The following is a 17,647-nucleotide window of genomic DNA, read 5'->3' as shown; positions in this document are numbered from 1 at the left end:
AAGAATCTTCCATGCGTCATGGCTGGCTAGCAGTGAATTTTCATGGTTGAAGATTACTCAGTGTTTTAAAATACCCTGGGCAGCTACGTGAACAACAAGGATTATGATGATATTTTTAAGCCTCATCTTTTATTTTGTGTCTAGAATCAATTTATCATTAATTTTACCCGTTTTTTTCAAAATTTGTTTGTTCACTACTTTGTTATTATTATATTTTTTCAAGAGCACTTTAATTTTTAACTTAGGTTATTTTTTTATTATATAACCATTTTGTGGCATTGGCCAAAGAAAACTGATCTGTAGGGGTAAAACAGAATAAATAATTTAGGATTAGATGGGTTAGGGAAGTAAAGTTAGGACCTCCGAGCTTTATTTTGGTCGTGATATACATCTATGACTGGTTTAGATATAACTTTAAAGCGTAGTTAATAATCGCAATACAATTTAATTTTGCACTATATTTCTCGAGTAAAAAGCACATGAATAATCAAGCGTGCAGCACGTAAATTTCACTGGTATCCTATTTTATGTGTAGACATAAAATAATTCTAATATGCAGTATGACAAAATATTTTGTATACATGGGATTAATTTCTTGTTTTGGATAATATCCATCTTGGTTAGGACATGGGTCGCTTTTTCATAGAAAATCCGAGGGGACCGCCAAAACTCAACAAATTAAACGCTGCCTTGGTTTTGGGTTTCTCCCCAGGCTTCCCACAAATTTGTCTGTACATTAATTAGGGATATTTCCATCTGTCAGGTTTTTTAACCGTTCTGCCTGACTGTGTCATTATTTTCTCCTCGACTTCTTGCGGTTTTTTCTTTTTCGGTTTTCCTAGCGAAATAAGGTCAAACTTTTTGTATTGTTTTTTCAAAAATTCTTGCCCTTTTAATTTCGTTTGTTTCGCGTGTGCGGCTGCTGAAGTCGGCCTTGATTTCTCTATTTTTTTCAACTGCTATACGGTCTGATTCGCCATCAGACTCTTCAGAACTGGTTTCCGACAAATCCGGATTAGAACTTTTAGAAGTGGCACTTTTTGAGGTATCGCCTGCCCTTATTTCGTAAATTTCCACTCCTTTGGAAGTAGAAGGTTTATTCTCTAAGTCCTCGCTTTGAGTTTTCAACTCGGGGGATTTGAAAGATTCTTGAGAGCTTTGGGAGGAATCAATAGTTTTTGCGGGGTTCCTCCACTGTTTGAATGCCATGTCCTCAGGGGGATGGGGCATTTTCTGCACTAAGGTTTCCCTCCATGAAGTCCACTGTTTAGGCTTGACCTTTGACACAGTTATATCATGATATTGTCTTTGCTGGTCATCCTTGGGAGTTTTATTCTCGGGCAATGTACTTTGACTCGTTTTTATGGGAAAATTTATTAAATCCATAGCTTCTCGCAGGTTTGTTTTAGTTAAATCTTTGGGAGGAGTTTTCTTTGCATTAATACCTGGGGTTTCTACAGCTCTGTTTAATTTCTCCTGTAAAGACAGGGGCCGTTCTATCGGTGTTGCTGGGGAAACCATTTCGTCTGGAATTATTTTGGGGGGACAAGGGGTCGAAATTCTATCGGGGGAAAATTGGGTTTTTGGAGATATTGTATAATCTAATTCTCCCACGCTCTCTGGTGATGAACTTTTTGAGCTTTTTGGCGTTTTTATTCTTACTGGTATTAGGGATTTTTTCTTTGGAATAACTAGATTTTTCATAGCTAAAAACTCTTCAAAATTTTCCTCATCACTGTCATTCTCGAAATAGTCTTGCTTGAAATTAAAGGGTTTTAGCTCTGCCAATCTTGATCTAGGGGGTTCTTTTTCTGCATCTGACGCATCTGTAGAGGAGGGATGTGATACCTATCTCTCTGGAAATTTGGCTCTTTTTATTCTGCTAACATGAACCTTATAAGTTCTTCCACTACCAAGGTTTTCCATTTTAAAAGTATAATCGTTATCGTACTTTTTGACTATTCTGTATGGTCCAGAATATTTGTTGGAAAGTTTTTTGCCTTCCGTTTTTGCCTCGTTCCTTAGGTAGACACAGTGTCCTACTTTGAAATCTATGCTGCTCTTGACTTTGGGTTAGTTTCTTAGATCCTGATTTATTTTACATTTTTCCAACTCTTCCCTCATTGTTTTATAAGTTTTTCTCGTCATATTTATAAATTCTTATTTTTAATCTTCTGAGTTATTGTAATACTACATAGACGCAATAATCTCATCATATGGGACTCTAAAATCATGACAAAAGAGTAAAAAAAATGTACTATCTTTGGTTGTTTCTGAATAAGCAGTATTGACTACGTTAGTTAAATAAGATAGGAATTGATCTCAGACGTTCCTATTGTCTTATGTATAAATACTTAATGTGTTCGAGAATATTTTACGCCTATTTTCTATTTTAACATTAGGTTGTGGGTGGTACGGAGGTGTCACTATTTTTTCTTTATTGAGACAACTCATAAAATTTTTTGTCTCTTTCGAAACAAAATTGCTCCAGTTTTCACTCAAAATTTTATTAAGAATACCAAATTTTAAAAATAATTTTGCTAACGCCTTACTTGTGGTGTAAACACCTTGATTTTCCAATGCTTTTGCAAAAGTAAATCCTGAAAAATGGTCTATAACTGAAAGAATACAAGTATGGCCTCTGCTGGAAACAGGCAAGCCTCCGCTCGTCCCGTATAAGTGAAATGAAATAATATCGAAGGGTTACTTTGCTACCGGGACCCTTTCCATTGGAAGATTAGGGTAAGATGGGGATATTTTTCTCAAGTTACACGCTTCGCTTGTACTTACAAATTCTTTACGTTTTATCATTGCCGACAGCACGTAAAAATACTGTTTTAATTTTTGGAATGTTTTCATTACTCCTAAACGCCCACCTGTATCTGAATGAAAATATTCAAATGCAGGCACTATTAAGTTTTGTGGTAATACAGGTATTATTGAGGTTTGGTTTCTATTTGTCTCCGCAGTCACGATTCTACATAGTATTTCTTCATCAAGGTCATAGTAAAAATTATCTATCTCTTTTCTAAGATTTTTGAATTTATCCGGTAACACATCGTCATTCACAAAATAATTAATAAGCGCTGAACAAGTTACGTCCTTTTTTTGCTTTCTTTTTATACTTTCTAAAGACAAGGGACAATAGTTAACCTTATTTTCCTTTACTGTGTCTTTGTCTTTGTTTTTCTTACATTTATGTTTGCTCTTAGCATTGGTAGCGTTAACTTCATTTACCTCAGCTTCCGACGGAATATTTTCTGGGTATCTACTCAAAAAGTCACAAGCTGCGTTTTGTTTACCTTTTAAATGTTCAAATTCTAATCTAGGTCTTGGATTTTCATAATCCATCTGGCTAGAATTCCCGTGGGGTTTTTAAATGTGTGCAGGTACTGCAAGCTTTTATGGTCTGATCGTAGTATAAATTTTCTACCAATTAAATACTGTCTAAATTTGTCCAAGTGGTGGATTATAGATAATAATTCTAAGTTTGTGGCGGAATAACTACTTTCGCCTTTTGATAAAGTTCTACTCGAATAGCATATAACTTTTTCTATTTTTTTATTAGAAGGTCCTTGTAAAGTATCAGGGTTTCCCATGTGAGTTGTTTGCGAGAGAATAGCCCCGACGCCTTTTGAACTGGCAGTGGTCGTGACCACAAATTTTCCGTTTTCGAAGTTATGCAGTGATAATATTGGTTCAGAAGTGAGCGCCTTTTTGAGAAGGTCTAGGGAAGTTTGAGCTTCTTGGGACCACTTAAAATTTTGGAAACTCCCTTTAGTTAAGTCCGCGAGGGGTTTCGCAATTTGGGCGTAATTGCGTACGAATTTTCTAAAGTATCCAGTAAGACCTAAAATTCCCCTTAAGTCTTTCATGGTTCTAGGGGGTTTGAGGTTTTCAACACATTTTATTTTATCAGGGTCTGGGGACATCTCTCCTTTCGTCACTACTACTCCTAAAAATTTAATTTTAGGTTGAAATAAATTTACTTTTTCAGGCCGACATTTTAAATTGTCCTGTCTGAACTTCTCGAACACCTTAGCTAATGTTGCCAAGTGTTGTTCAGTGTTTTCTCCCACGCATATGATATCATCAACAAAATGAATTATATTCTTTAATCCTCTTAACAGGTGTAATATGGGGTCTACATAGCGCGCTTGAACTTCTTTTAAGTCCAAAAGGCACCCTTAAGTATTCATATGAACCACATTCACATGGTGAAAATGCAGTTTTATGGACATCTTTTTCGGCTATTTTCACTTGGTCGTAGCCTTGGGCAAGGTCCGCAAAAGTAAAAATTTTTTTTTTGCTTGAAATTGAATCAAGAATTTCATAAATTCTTGTTAATGGAAATTTATCACTAATTAGTTCTGTGTTGAGGGCTCTATAGTCTACTACAAGTCTAGGGTTACTATTCGTCGTCTGTACTAAGATTACTTGTGCACTATACAGACTTAAACTTGGGCGACTAATTTCATTTTTTTCTAGTTCATGGATTTTATTTTTTAACCATTCTTTGTGCTTATATGGCACACGATATGGCTGTTTTGCTACGGGATTACCAGTCGTTAAAATTGAATGTTAATAAAACGGTATTATCCCGATGTCATCTTCAGATGCAGAGAATACATCCTTAAAATTCCATAATAATTCGCATAATTTTTTATTAAGTTCCTTGTTCGTAATAAGATCCATACTAAATTTGTTTAAGAATTGTGATTTAGTTAGAGGGTACCTGTTACTTGAGATTTTAATGCCGTTAACTAGGTTTCTTTTAGAATTTTCCCATGTATTTAAATCATCCTCTGATAAAAGTTGAATTTGAACTAAACATGTCCCCTTTTTTATTGTAATTGTATCATTTTCGTGGTTATTAGCTACCCAAATAAAACCTTCTCCTTTGTCATAATATATAATCTGTTCCTCACATAGCAGATTTTCAGGAATTTTGTTTGATGGGGTCGCAAACCATATTTCGGATTTGCTAACCACTGGTTCAATCATCTGTGATATTTGAATTTTTGCATCGTTTTGGGAGGGACTTTTGTTTTCTTATCGCGAATCCGTAATATTTCTCTTTATTTTCATTGTTTATTAGATTCATACTGGCGCTATGCTGCGCCATTGCGGCATCTTGTGGCGTCACGTTGGGTTTTACTATGTTTTTCCATAATTCCGCTATTTTCGTGATTTCGTTCGACCTGTACTATTGCATATTTCCTATTTTTATTTTTGCGGATTCAATACTTTTATTCTTTAAATTTGCTTCATCTCTGCACTGTCTTTCAGAATAATTGGACAAGTTTCTGATTATTCCTTTTCCTCCTTTCGAGACATGAGGTTCAAAAGATTGTGACATTATGCCGTCAGAAATTTTGTTTACTGTTACGTTGTCTTCGTAACCTCTGTTACGATTTCTTAAGGTAGGAATTTCTTCCCCTATCTTAGCTGGGTAGACAAGCCTCTCGTTTGCTACGTCTAATAGTACTCTATTGGACCTTAGGAAGTTTGCGCCTATAATTGTTTCGTACGGAAAGTTATCGCATATTATAAAATTTGTCTGGAAGATCCTATTGTCCCTTTTTACGTTTAGGCAAATTGAACCTCTTGCATCCAATTTATGTCCTGTCACACTAGTTAAATTGAGATTATTAAAATTTCTTTGTTGTCTAATATGGGGAGGCAACATATTAAATACGCAGGAGCTTATGATGTTGACTGTAGCTCCGCTGTCAACTAAGGCTTTAAAGTAAATGTTTTCTGCACAAAAATCATTAAATATGGGCAACCTATTATTATTATCACTGCAGGATGGCACTACCACTATTTTGGACCTATTTAATATTCTGGGCACCCTCTGGGTCCAATTTATATTTCTGAGGGGCCTGAAACGTTTCCCTGAGGATTTATTTCATGTGTCGGTGCCTGTAATAGATATTCAGGCATATGAGGTTCCGTGGGCATATCTAATTGATTTACATCTGTCTGCCTTCGCCATATATTATTATGGTAACTTGGGTGTCTTGTCCAAGTTACTTGGACAATGCCGTTGGCTTGAAAAATTTTCATGTCCCGTCGGCAAGTTTTCGTGATTTCTATATGGCATTCTTGCATTATATTGGCTTTGGCGATTATTTGGGTTTTCAAATCGGTAATTAATTTGTCTATTGGGGGGAGGGGTATAAAAATTTGGTTTGTACGCGTATTAAGGTACTGATTGGCGCAATCTTCCCTGGCTATAGCCTAGTGCCCCACCGGCGCTAAAATTTGTTCTTCCGAACAAATGGTTGCCATAATTTTGCGTACTACCGTCAGCAATTCTTGGTATGCGATTGGGGACATAACGGCACTCTCTCGCGATATGTCCAGGTCTATTACAAATATAGCACCTTATTATTGTAAGGTTATTTTCTTAATTAGATTGTTTGACAGGCTGAAAACGTACTGTTTTTTGCCTAGCGGGTTCTTGCGTTTTATTTCTTTGTGGCACTGGGGAGTTATCTCTTGAAAAAAAATTGGGAGACACCTGATCACCCTTGAAGATTGGGTTCGCGTTTGAATCGCCTAGGCTATTTATTTTGCCTTACTGTGATTAGCGACCATCGTATCAACTTCGATCAATCGCTCTACCTCCTGAACTGCAAGATCCAATGTCTGAATATTTTTGGATATTACCACTCTATATAGTTTTGGGGGTAGCCCTTGCAAAAAGGTATTTAGTATGATTTTTTCATACAGTTGCCCCGACCACTTCCGTATTTTGCCTCTACAGAAATGCGTATATTATCCAGGTATTCTCGTATATTCTGTGAAAAGTCAAAGCTCACTGTTCCGTGTTTTAATTTGTTTATGGAACTGGTTTCTATAAACCTATCTTTAAATGCTTTTAATAATTTCTCCACCGTATTTATTGGCAAGTTGGCGTCATTGCCCATAGTATGTTCAATTTGTTTTAGAAAGGTTAAGGCCTGGCCTTTTAGTCGTAATAGGAGCATGTCGACTAACACTTCTAGCTCTGTTTTTGTTAGTTGTACAAACTGGGTCAATTGAATATTAAATTCGTCAATATCTGATTGGCCATTGTATTCCGGGATAGATTTTGCTATTTCTATATTTTTCGCGACTAACTTTTGTACTATTAATAATTCATTGAGATCTTCCGCCATTTTTTTTTTGAATCAATTCAAAATAAATATATTTTTTCTTTTCACTTAACCTATTTTGGGGGAGGCTATTATCTCCTATGAGATATCTAAAGGGGTTCCCTGTCGTAGCTTAGCGGCAATAGGCCTAATCGCTTTACTTATATGTCTATATCTTTCCAATAATTAAATTTAAATTACAAAGTTTTATAGCCTAATTAGTTCGCAAGTTTTTCTCCAATTTCCGACCCGCGCCATTTGTAGCGGTGAAAGAATTATATTTGCGGCTATAAAGGGGAATTGTTGGGGTGGAAGAAAAGGACTGGACTTAATTGTGGTCATAAATATTGACCGCGTCAAATCTAATATCGTACCTTGAAGCTGTGAACTTACACCTTATAAGTTCTCCGATAGCGCCGCTTATAGCGCCAAAGATTGTGCCATCGAGCCCTGCGCCACAACAATGGGGAGTGAAGTAGATTTATAACCGCGCCACCCTCAATTATTGAGAGAAAATAACATGTGTAGCCATGTAAATGTGACATCTTTTCTTCGAGCGATCTGGAGATCGGATTCCCTGGGAGAGTCCTTGGAGATTTGCGAACTAATTAGCTATCATTAGGCTAGATTCGGACATATAAAATGAAGTAAACACAGGTAAAAAGCAATGGATTTATTGAGACTTACATATTTAGGTGAACAGCAGTGACTCACTTCAAACAACAACAATGGTGACTGAGATACAATAATCAAAGAATTGCCCAGATCGTACGCCGAGTAATTCTGTCTGAGCGGTACTGATTCTCAAATACGAATCTCTTCAAAAAGCACTTTTTCCCCACTATCAAACATTTTTTTTTGTCCTGCGCTGTGAGAACTGGCTCACAATTGGCTCAGGTGGCCCAAGGATACGAACCCTTCACCCAATGATCTGTCTTAATTATTTCTGATGATTCAAACGTTCACACGGCTCTTATAGTTTAAACTTCCTTAGAAATATTGTGCGTAGCATCTTTTTTATTACTAATTATCTTAGCGAAATTCGAACCGACTAGCGTCGTTGTTTGACTGAAGCTAGAATGCAATTTCTCTTTTTGCTGATTAAGAATTTAGACTCTTGGAAGTGGTATTTGAAGTCAATTAGGGGACGTTTAATTTCTGTCCGAATCATCTTTAGAAGGAAAGAATTTTTGTATTTTAAATATATCGCATTTTGCTCACGGTACAGCTGCAATCACTATCATTTGAATTTTTGTTTAGAATTCCTTTTCTTCGGTCTTTATTATTTTCTCGTAAGAAAGGCCATATACTAGGGGGGGGGGGGACAGGGTCCCCTACACCTCCCCCTCCCCTGAAGTTGTGTCTGACAAATAAAATTCAATAAAAAAATTTTGGACTCCTTCCATGCAAAGTGACTTAAAAGTTAACCTCACTCTTTACTTGATGAGCGTTATTGCACCGCTTATGATTAGAAAATGACGTCATTGGAATTTTACAGTGTTATTTTAATATTACGGTATTGAGTTTGTAACCTGCATTCAGATTTTTATTTTTGTTAATGACGTCATCGTATAAATATCATGTCAGTATGAGAAATGTGACGTCATGTTTGGTATATATCTGGCATTCCTCGGGCATCATTAATTCAGTGAATCTTTTACTGTGATAATCTATAAAGCATATAATGAATACCATATATAAATGTCTTACCATTGGAATTCCAGCCTCTTTTGCTGCAATATCAGTTTGCTGGGCTATGAAAAAGCATAAACAAGCTAAAACGAAGGAATTTAATGCTTCTATTGCATTAACAGAGTTTAGAAAGAAGTCACTTGACATTAAAAAGCATAAGCAATCTAACACGAAGGAATTTAATGCATCCACAGAAGTAACAGAGTTTAAGAAACAACTGCTTGACCTGTTGGATTCTGAACTATCTTGTAGCATCTGCTATGAGGTGTTTGTTGAGCCGGTTAGACTGCCGTGTCTACATGCATTCTTCCAAACTTGCTTACTTCAAAATGGAGAAGTTAAAACAAAATGTCCTCTGTGCAGGGCCAAGTACACATTTGGCCGTAAAGATACCCTTCTAGCCAGTTGTATTCAAAACATTATCGAATCTGCTTACAATCAAAATGGGAAGACCAAAAGGGATGAACTTGTAGCCGCACGTACAGACTTGAAAAGCCTGATGAAGCAGAGGAAGAAGGAAAAACGGTTATATAAGTTATATAATGATATAGAAGATACCAACTCCGTATTGCAGGTCTTGGTTGAAAGATATTGCAATGGAGATCAGAAAACCAGTTAAGACTTTAAAGGGTCCAATGCCGTATCCTTTTTCTTTTTTTCGTAGTTGATTAAAAAATCAAATAAATTACATTAGAACTATATTTATTTTTGTATTATTTTTTTTCAGCTCTTTCTTAATTTTCTTGCTTGTATATATTTCATAGGGAAATTTCGAAGGCAGCTCATTCGATTTGAAATTGAGGTTTTTATGAAGGGAGTAGCCATACAAACTTCAGAAGGGAATCATTCGATTGGAAATCAAAGGTTTTGGTGCCCTTCTTAACATCCAAAAGTGATCGGAGGACAACTAGTCTTCCCCCCCCCTCTTTTTTTCTCTAAATGAGTTTAATTGTAATTTAGAGATATTATTTTGTAAAGCATATTCTAAAGATCATATAATAAGACCTCTGGGGTTGAAAGAACCCCTCAGAATATGGGAGCGAGGGTTTTAAGTTATGCCCGGGGCATATAGAGTTTTTATAGAAGGGGTGGTCTTACAAACTTTAGAAGAGGCTAATTTGATAGGAAATTGCCTCCGCCCTCCCCGATGCCCTCTTTTCTCCAAAGACATCTAATTGAAATCATGAGATAGCCATTTTCTTACAAAATAGTCCTAAGAACAAATAACAATGCAACCAGGGTTGACAAAAAAACTAGAGCCCAGAAGCAAGAGTTTAAAGTTATGCCACGGTGGCATATAAGGCTGTTGTTGAATGGGTGATCGTATAATCTTCAAATGGGGCCAGTGGATTGCAAAATTTGGAAGTTTTAATGCTGTTTTTAGTCAAAAGTGACTGGGAGGCAACCAGAACACCCCGCCTTATCCGCTCATCGTTTCTGATGAGCGAAAAGTTTTTGAGACCGCAAAATTTTGAGATAGCTGCAAGTTATGAACTTTGCCCAATTTGTACATATAGTATTGGTTAATAGGAAGTATACAGACGTTTCAGGAGGGATTTTTTTCTGGTGGGGGGGGGGGTAGGCGGCGCGGGTTACGGGGAAGGATCTTTCTATTGTGGATGTTTCCTTGGGGGAAGGGACATTTCTATGAAGGGGGCACTGGACCTCCCAGCATTATTTAAAAAATGATCAGAAATTAAATTAAAAAAACAAGTTTTTTTCAACTGAAAGTAAGGAGCAACATTGAAACTAAAAATAAACAGAAATTATTACGTATATGAGGGGGTTGACGGAGCACTATAAAAACTATATAAAATGACAGAGCACTATAGAAAAAAGCAAAAGATCACTATGCAACTATTACAATGTAACTAGTGTAGAACGAGTTAGTTCCAAGCATGTTTTAACAACAAAAATGACGGAGCACAACAGAAGGGCACTATACTTTCCAGGACGAAATAAAATTAGAAAGCACAGAAATAATGAAGAACACCGGCACTTGTAACAAAAAAGAAGAAAATGAAGAAGAGGAGCTATGACAACGTACGATGTGAAGAAAATGACAAAATGACAACGTACAAAAATGAAGAAAATTAAGAAGAGGAGCTATGACAACGTACGATGTGAAGAAAATGACAAAATCACAACGTACAAAAATGAAGAAAATGAAGAAGAGGAGCTATGACAACGTACGATGTGAAGAAAATGACAAAATGACAACGTACAAAAATGAAGAAAATGAAGAAGAGGAGCTATGACAACGTACGATGTGGCTAGGGTAAAAGGAGTTGTTTCCAAGTGCGATTGGAAATTTTTTTGTTGTATTTCTCTATTAGACTAGCAATCGCAGTAGTAGGGTCTGCTGAAGGAAGTCTATTAATGAGCTTTAAATTGCGTGTCCATATTGCATATCTTAGTAAATATTTTGTAAAACGGTAGAAAGTTGAACGGATTTTGAATGTATAAACGTTTGTTAGAAGCTTCCAGAAGGGTGCACCATGGAGAATGTGGGGCAGAGCAACAGTGCCGTATAAGGTCGACAGATAACGGCAATTAAAACAAAGCTTATTAAAAACTATGCAATTATATGAAGCTTATATGCGACGTTTGATGTGTTCTGTTAAAAGATGACGAGTTTGAGAAATTGTATTTCCATTGGGAATGCTAAGATAAACGATTGGGTCGGACGGGCGTATCTTTGAATTTCCAAAATACAATTTCATCAGGAAGTGGGCCTTTCCAATTAAAAAGGACTATGTCAATTTTTTCAGCGTTGAATTCAAGACCAGATTTTAAAAATGTCATCAGCATAAGTGACTAAGGAGATATTCTGCCCAAGAATGACGCAGGAAATTTGCCAGTGATCTTGGGCCTCAAGAACGTAGCTATTCAAATAACAAGATAAGGCAACGCCACTTTGCCTTACTCCTTTACTAACTGGAACACTTCTATCCTGTGGCTTTGCCAATTCATCACTCTCAGGGGCGATTTAACATTAGACTCTTACCTTTGTACACATATCTCTTAAGAATATGATGATAGCTAGACTTTATCCTTTCTCAGGAGCCCATAAGAGAATAAAAGGGTGAATCAGGGTGTCAAAGGTCTGGTGAACATTGTAACTAGCCAAGGCGAATGAACTGCATGCGAGAGAAGCATCAAGCAGTGTATTAGCAACAACTGCAAGGGCGTCTCCACAATCAATACCATGTTGAAAGCCAAATTGATGGGGAGGCGTGTAACATTTTTCTTCTTGCTCTTTTATGAACAGTAGCTCATAAGGCCTGCATAGGGTGGTTGATACAGTTATGGGTCTGGAAGATGTGTATTGACTGGAGGTTTTCCTTTTTTCGGAATAGGAGAAAGATCTCCCACACAGAATGATGACGGAAGCAAACCTTGAGTAAAAATCATTTGCAGTAATAAAGTAAGATGTTCTAAAAGCGCAGGACCACCACATTTGATATGTAGAGCGTGAATTCCATCTATGCCTCGTGAATGCTTTGTTTTAAGACGCATAATAGCATCAGCAACAGACATTACAGATACTATTTAATCAGAATCAGGGAAAGTATGTAAAAATTGGTCAAGCTCTTCAACATATTTGTGTTCAAGTTGGGGGTGTGTGTGGAGAAAATTCAGCCTCGTAAAAAGAATACCAATCAGATAAAGGAATATCGGCAGCGGAAAGGGGAGTTTAGGGGATCCTGGGACGAATAGACGAGCAATGTAAGCGAGGATTATCTTTGAATTTTGGCGCTATCTGTTATATGAATGGCTTACGGTGAATGTTAAGTTCCTTAGCAAAGTTTTTATTTGTTACGATATAGATGGAATTATCAAAACCGGACCGTGGTCGGTCGCATTCAATCCATAAATGTAGCCAAAACTTTGCTGAATGACGTGCTTGAGAGAGACTTTGATTTTCCTGCCACTTAGGAACAGTTCCTCTATGCCGACGCTTCAATGGAATAGCACGAGATTCTGCATATTGTAAAGCGTGACATGTCTCTACACAATAAATATAAAGAAGGATACATTTTTTCTCAGCGGGCAGCATTGAGTGCCTAATCATCAGAACAAAGGGTACCTTAACCTTGGACAGTATAATAGAAACACTATTTCAATACCTATTAGTATTTGTTAACGCCCAATTCTGTACATACGACGGATTTGGTATTTTTGGGTAATTGGTAGGTATATGAGAAAATTTATTTGGTGAAAAAGAAAACGATAGGGGCAGGTAATCAGATATTAAATAATCACAAAGAACCTTCTGTTGTGAGACATCTAAAAATGGAGAAGCAACAACATGGTCTATGTTGGATGTCGACAAGGAATTGTGAATGTATGTGAAAATTTTTATCTTTGTCAACAACGGTCAAATAATTATCAAATATTTCACCAACCAGAGAAGAACGGGCAGATTGAGCAGTTAGGTTACAGTTAAAATCTCCAATTATTCGACATGCAGAACTACTAGAAATACTAGAAATAATGTTCGAAATATATCTACATAACTTTTCAGAGGCAAGAGCAAAAAGGAGCTCGGACGTATCATTATGAAAGTCAGTAGGCAAATAAATATTATAGATAAACACATTATCAACTTTAACAGCAAGAAAGTAATCACTGAATTCTACAAGCACTGAACGTAGAGCAGAATTCACGTAAGTCGCATCCAAAAGACTAATGCTTAACTCACTTAACGAGGATAGAACTGTCTGGAGGGACTTCGACGGGGGGGGGGTGTACTTTACGTTGGATGAACTTTCTACGGAGGAGTTTTCCGTGAGGGAGAGGGGTATATTTCATAGAGAGTGAGCTAAATTTACCGGTATTATTTGAAAAACAAACAGAAATTATGCCACACTTGAAGGGTTGCCTCCTCCTCAATACCTTACTCTTTATGATAAAGTTTGAGTGTTTACTAAAAGTGAAACACGAGGGTAGTTTGATTAGAATAGGAAGCTTTTTTAAAAGTGCTAACAGCCTTAGCGTAAAGAGCAAGGTATTGAGGAGGGAGCAACCCTTCATATTCGGAATAAATCTGCCAAAGTTAATGCGCGAATTTTCATATAATTAATATACAAATTTTCATATAATTTCATTTTTTCATATTATGATCCACTAAATACATATGTACATGGTATGTGTTACAAGTGTACCACATATTACGGTCTCATGACCGTAAGCAGTTTATTGACAATATATGCAAAGAACTTTCAAATGATATTACGGGACTGAAGCGATCGAATAACGACTGGAAAATTGTTTTGTGCTTCAAATCAACGGCTAGTAAAACAGTTGAGAGTATGAAAGCCGCTCAGCCTTCTATGAATGCTTCAATGCGAGAACCAGCCTTTACAGCCGTTGTTAAACAAGTGCCCCAATCCTTAGACACTTTAAAGTGCAATTCGAGACTCGTAGCGACCTTGAATTTTTCCTAAAAGAATCAATGCGCATTGGTTACGAGCGTCTGCCTGTCCAGGAATTTATCTTCCTTCCCCGTAGATGCTTTAAGTGTCACGAGTTAGGGCACCTAGCAGTGAACTGCCAATCAAGTGCTCTCTGTGGTAGATGTGGTTCTGCCAGTCACGTATCCGACCGTTCTAACGCGTGTACAGCTAGTATGTTCTGTGTGTCATGCAAGGCCGCTGGCCATACCAGTTACAGTGTGAAATGCCCAAATAATTGTCCAGCCAGGATTCAGCCTAACCCTCGTGGTCAAAGTGCTCATGGTCAACCATAATGTCAGTATGAGGTGCTTAACTCTAAACATTAACGGTGGGTGCGTTCAAAAGTCTTCAGTTCTTGATGATCTCGTGTCAAAACATGACGTGATTTGCCTACAAGAGCATATTTTAAGTGAGTTAAGCATTAGTCTTTTGGATGCGACTTACGTGAATTCTGCTCTACGTTCATTGCTTTTAGAATCCAGTGATTACTTTCTTGCTGTTAAAGTTGATAATGTGTTTATTTATAATATTTATTTGCCTACTGACTATCATAATGATGCGTCCGAGCGCCTTTTTGCTCTTGCCTCTGAAAAGTTATGTAGAAGTATTTCGAGTATTATTTCCAGTATTTCTAGTAGTTCTGCATGTCTAATAGTTGGAGATTTTAACTGTAACCTAACTGCTCAATCTGCCCGTTCTTCTCTGGTTGGTGAAATATTTGATAATTATTTGAACGTTGTTGACAAAGATAAAAAATTTCACACACATTCACAATTCCTTGTCGACATCCAACATAGACCATGTTGTCGCTTCTCCATTTTTAGATGTCACACAACCGAAGGTTCTTTGTGATTATTTAATATCTGATTACCTGCCCCTATCGTTTTCTTTTTCACCAAATAAATTTTCTCATAGACCTACCAATCACCCAAAAACACAAAATCCGTCGTATGTACGTAATTGGGGGTTAATCAACACTGAATTGTATTGGGATAGTGTTTCTATAATCCTTTCCAAGATTAAGGTACCCTTTGTTCTGCTGATCAAGCACTCACTGTTGCCCGCTGAGAAAAAACGTATCCTTCTTTATATTTATTGTGAAGAGATATGTCACGCTTTCCAATATGCAGAATCTCGTGCTGTTCCATTGAAGCGTCGGCATAGAGGAACTGTTTCTAAGTGGCAGGGAAATCAAAGTCTCTCTCAATCACGTGATTCAGCATAGATTTGGCTACATTTATGGGTTGAATGCGACCGACTACGGTCTGGTCTTGTTAATTCCATCAATATCGCAACAAATAAAAAGTTTGCTAAGGAACTTCATATTCACCATAAGCCATTCATATAACAGATAGCGCCAAAATTCAAAGATAATCCTCGCTTCCTTTGGTCGTCTATCCGTCCCAGGATCCCCAAAGCTTCCCTTTCTGCTGCCGATATTCCTTTATCTGATTGGTATTATTTTTACGAGGCTGAATTTTCTCCATCATATCCTTAACTTAAACACAAATATGTTTAAGGACCACAAAAATTTGTATATGCTTTCCCCAATTTTGGTAATATAGTATTTGTAATTTCTATTGCTGACGCTATTCTTTAACTTAAACCAAAGAAGTAATTAGGCACATATTTAATTCCGCTCTACATATAAAATCTAGTGGTCTTGGGCTTTTGGAATATCACAATTCATCACTGCAAACGATTTTTATTCAAGGTCTGGTTCTGCCAACATTCTGTGTGGGAGATCTTTCTCCTATTCCGAAAAAAGGAAAACCTCCAGTCAATACACATCTTCCAGACCCATAACTGTATCAACCACCCTATGCAGGCCTTATGAGCTACTGTTCATAAAAGAGCAAGAAGAAAAATGTTACACGCCTCCCCATCAATTTGGCTTTCAACATGGTATTGATTGTGGAGACGCCCTTGCAGTTGTTGCTAATGCACTGCTTGATGCTTATCTCTCATGTAGTTCACTCGCCTTGGCTAGTCACAATGTTCGCCGTGCCTTTGACTCCCTGATCCACCCTCTTAGGCTCTTAAGGGCTGCTGAAAGAGGAGTAAGTCTGGCTATCATCAGATCTCAAAGGGATATGTATACCAAGCTACGAGTCCAACGTAAAACCGCGCTGGAGAAAGATGAAGTGGGAAAGCCAGAGGATAGAACTGTGCCAGTTAAGAAAGGAGTACGGCAAAGTGCCGTTGCCTCATCTTGTTATTTCAATAGCTATGTTCTTGAGGCCCAAGATCAGTGTCAGATGTCCTGCGTCATTTCTGGTCATAATATCTCCTTAGTCACTTATGCTGATGACATTTTTAAAATCTGGTCTTGAATTCAACGCTGAAAAAATTGACATAGTCCTTTTTAATTGGAAAGGCCCACTTCCTGATGAAATTGTATTTTGAAAATTCAAAGATCCGCCCGTCCGACCAAATCGTTTATCTCAGCATTCCCATTGGAAATACAATGTCTCACACTCGTCATCCTTTAACAGAACACATCAAACGCCGCATATCAGCCTCATACGCTTCCATAGTCTCTGCTAAGCTTTGTTTTAATCGCTGTTATCTGTCGACCCTTTACAACACTGTTACTCTCCCCCACATTCTCTATGGTGGACCTTTCTGGAAGGTCCTTACACATATTGATAAATTGAAAATCTGTTCAACCTTCTACTTTTTCGCAAAATATTTACTAAGATATCCAATATGGACATTCAATTTAAAGCTCATCAAAACACTTCCCTTAGAAAATCCTACTGCAGCTGTTGTTAAGATCATGTAAAATACAACCAAAAAATTTCAAATCACGCTTGTAAACAACTCCTTTTACACTAGCCACATCGTACGTTGTCATAGCTCCTCTTCTTCATTTTCTTCATTTTTGTACGTTGTCATTTTGTCATTTTCTTCACATCGTACGTTGTCATAGCTCCTCTTCTTCATTTTCTTCATTTTTGTACGTTGTCATTTTGTCATTTTCGTCACATCGTACGTTGTCATAGCTCCTCTTCTTCATTTTCTTCATTTTTGTACGTTGTCATTTTGTCATTTTCTTCACATCGTACGTTGTCATAGCTCCTCTTCTTCATTTTCTTCTTTTTTGTTACAAGTGCCGGTTTTCTTCATTATTTCTGTGCTTTCTAATTTTATTTCGTCCTGGAAAGTATAGTGCCCTTCTGTTGTGCTCCGTCATTTTTGTTGTTAAAACATGCTTGGAACTAACTCGTTCTACACTAGTTACATTGTAATAGTTGCATAGTGATCTTTTGCTTTTTTCTATAGTGCTCTGTCATTTTATATAGTTTTTATAGTGCTCCGTCAACCCCCTCATATACGTAATAATTTCTGTTT

General features: G+C 37.1%; 1 protein-coding gene across 1 annotated transcript; it reads left to right on the top strand.

The window, feature by feature from the left end:
- Positions 1 to 8,826: 8,826 nt before the first annotated feature.
- On the top strand, positions 8,827 to 9,453 carry LOC148939141 (uncharacterized). The gene has a single exon (XM_089107241.1). It carries the CDS (start codon positions 8,827 to 8,829, stop codon positions 9,451 to 9,453), a length of 627 nt encoding a protein of 208 aa, XP_088963367.1.
- Positions 9,454 to 17,647: the final 8,194 nt, after the last annotated feature.

The sequence above is a fragment of the Artemia sp. Qi Xiang Cuo genome, chromosome 21, assembly GCF_049724085.1.
Source record: "Artemia sp. Qi Xiang Cuo chromosome 21, ASM4972408v1, whole genome shotgun sequence".
Lineage (NCBI taxonomy): Eukaryota > Metazoa > Arthropoda > Branchiopoda > Anostraca > Artemiidae > Artemia > Artemia sp. Qi Xiang Cuo.
Note: the sequence above shows the minus strand (reverse complement) of the source record. Positions and strands in the feature narration are given on the sequence as shown.

What these genes read in the sequence shown, in the direction of transcription:
- LOC148939141 (XM_089107241.1), top strand. Translation starts at nt 8,827, where the DNA reads ATGAATACCATATATAAATGTCTTACCATTGGAATTCCAGCCTCTTTT.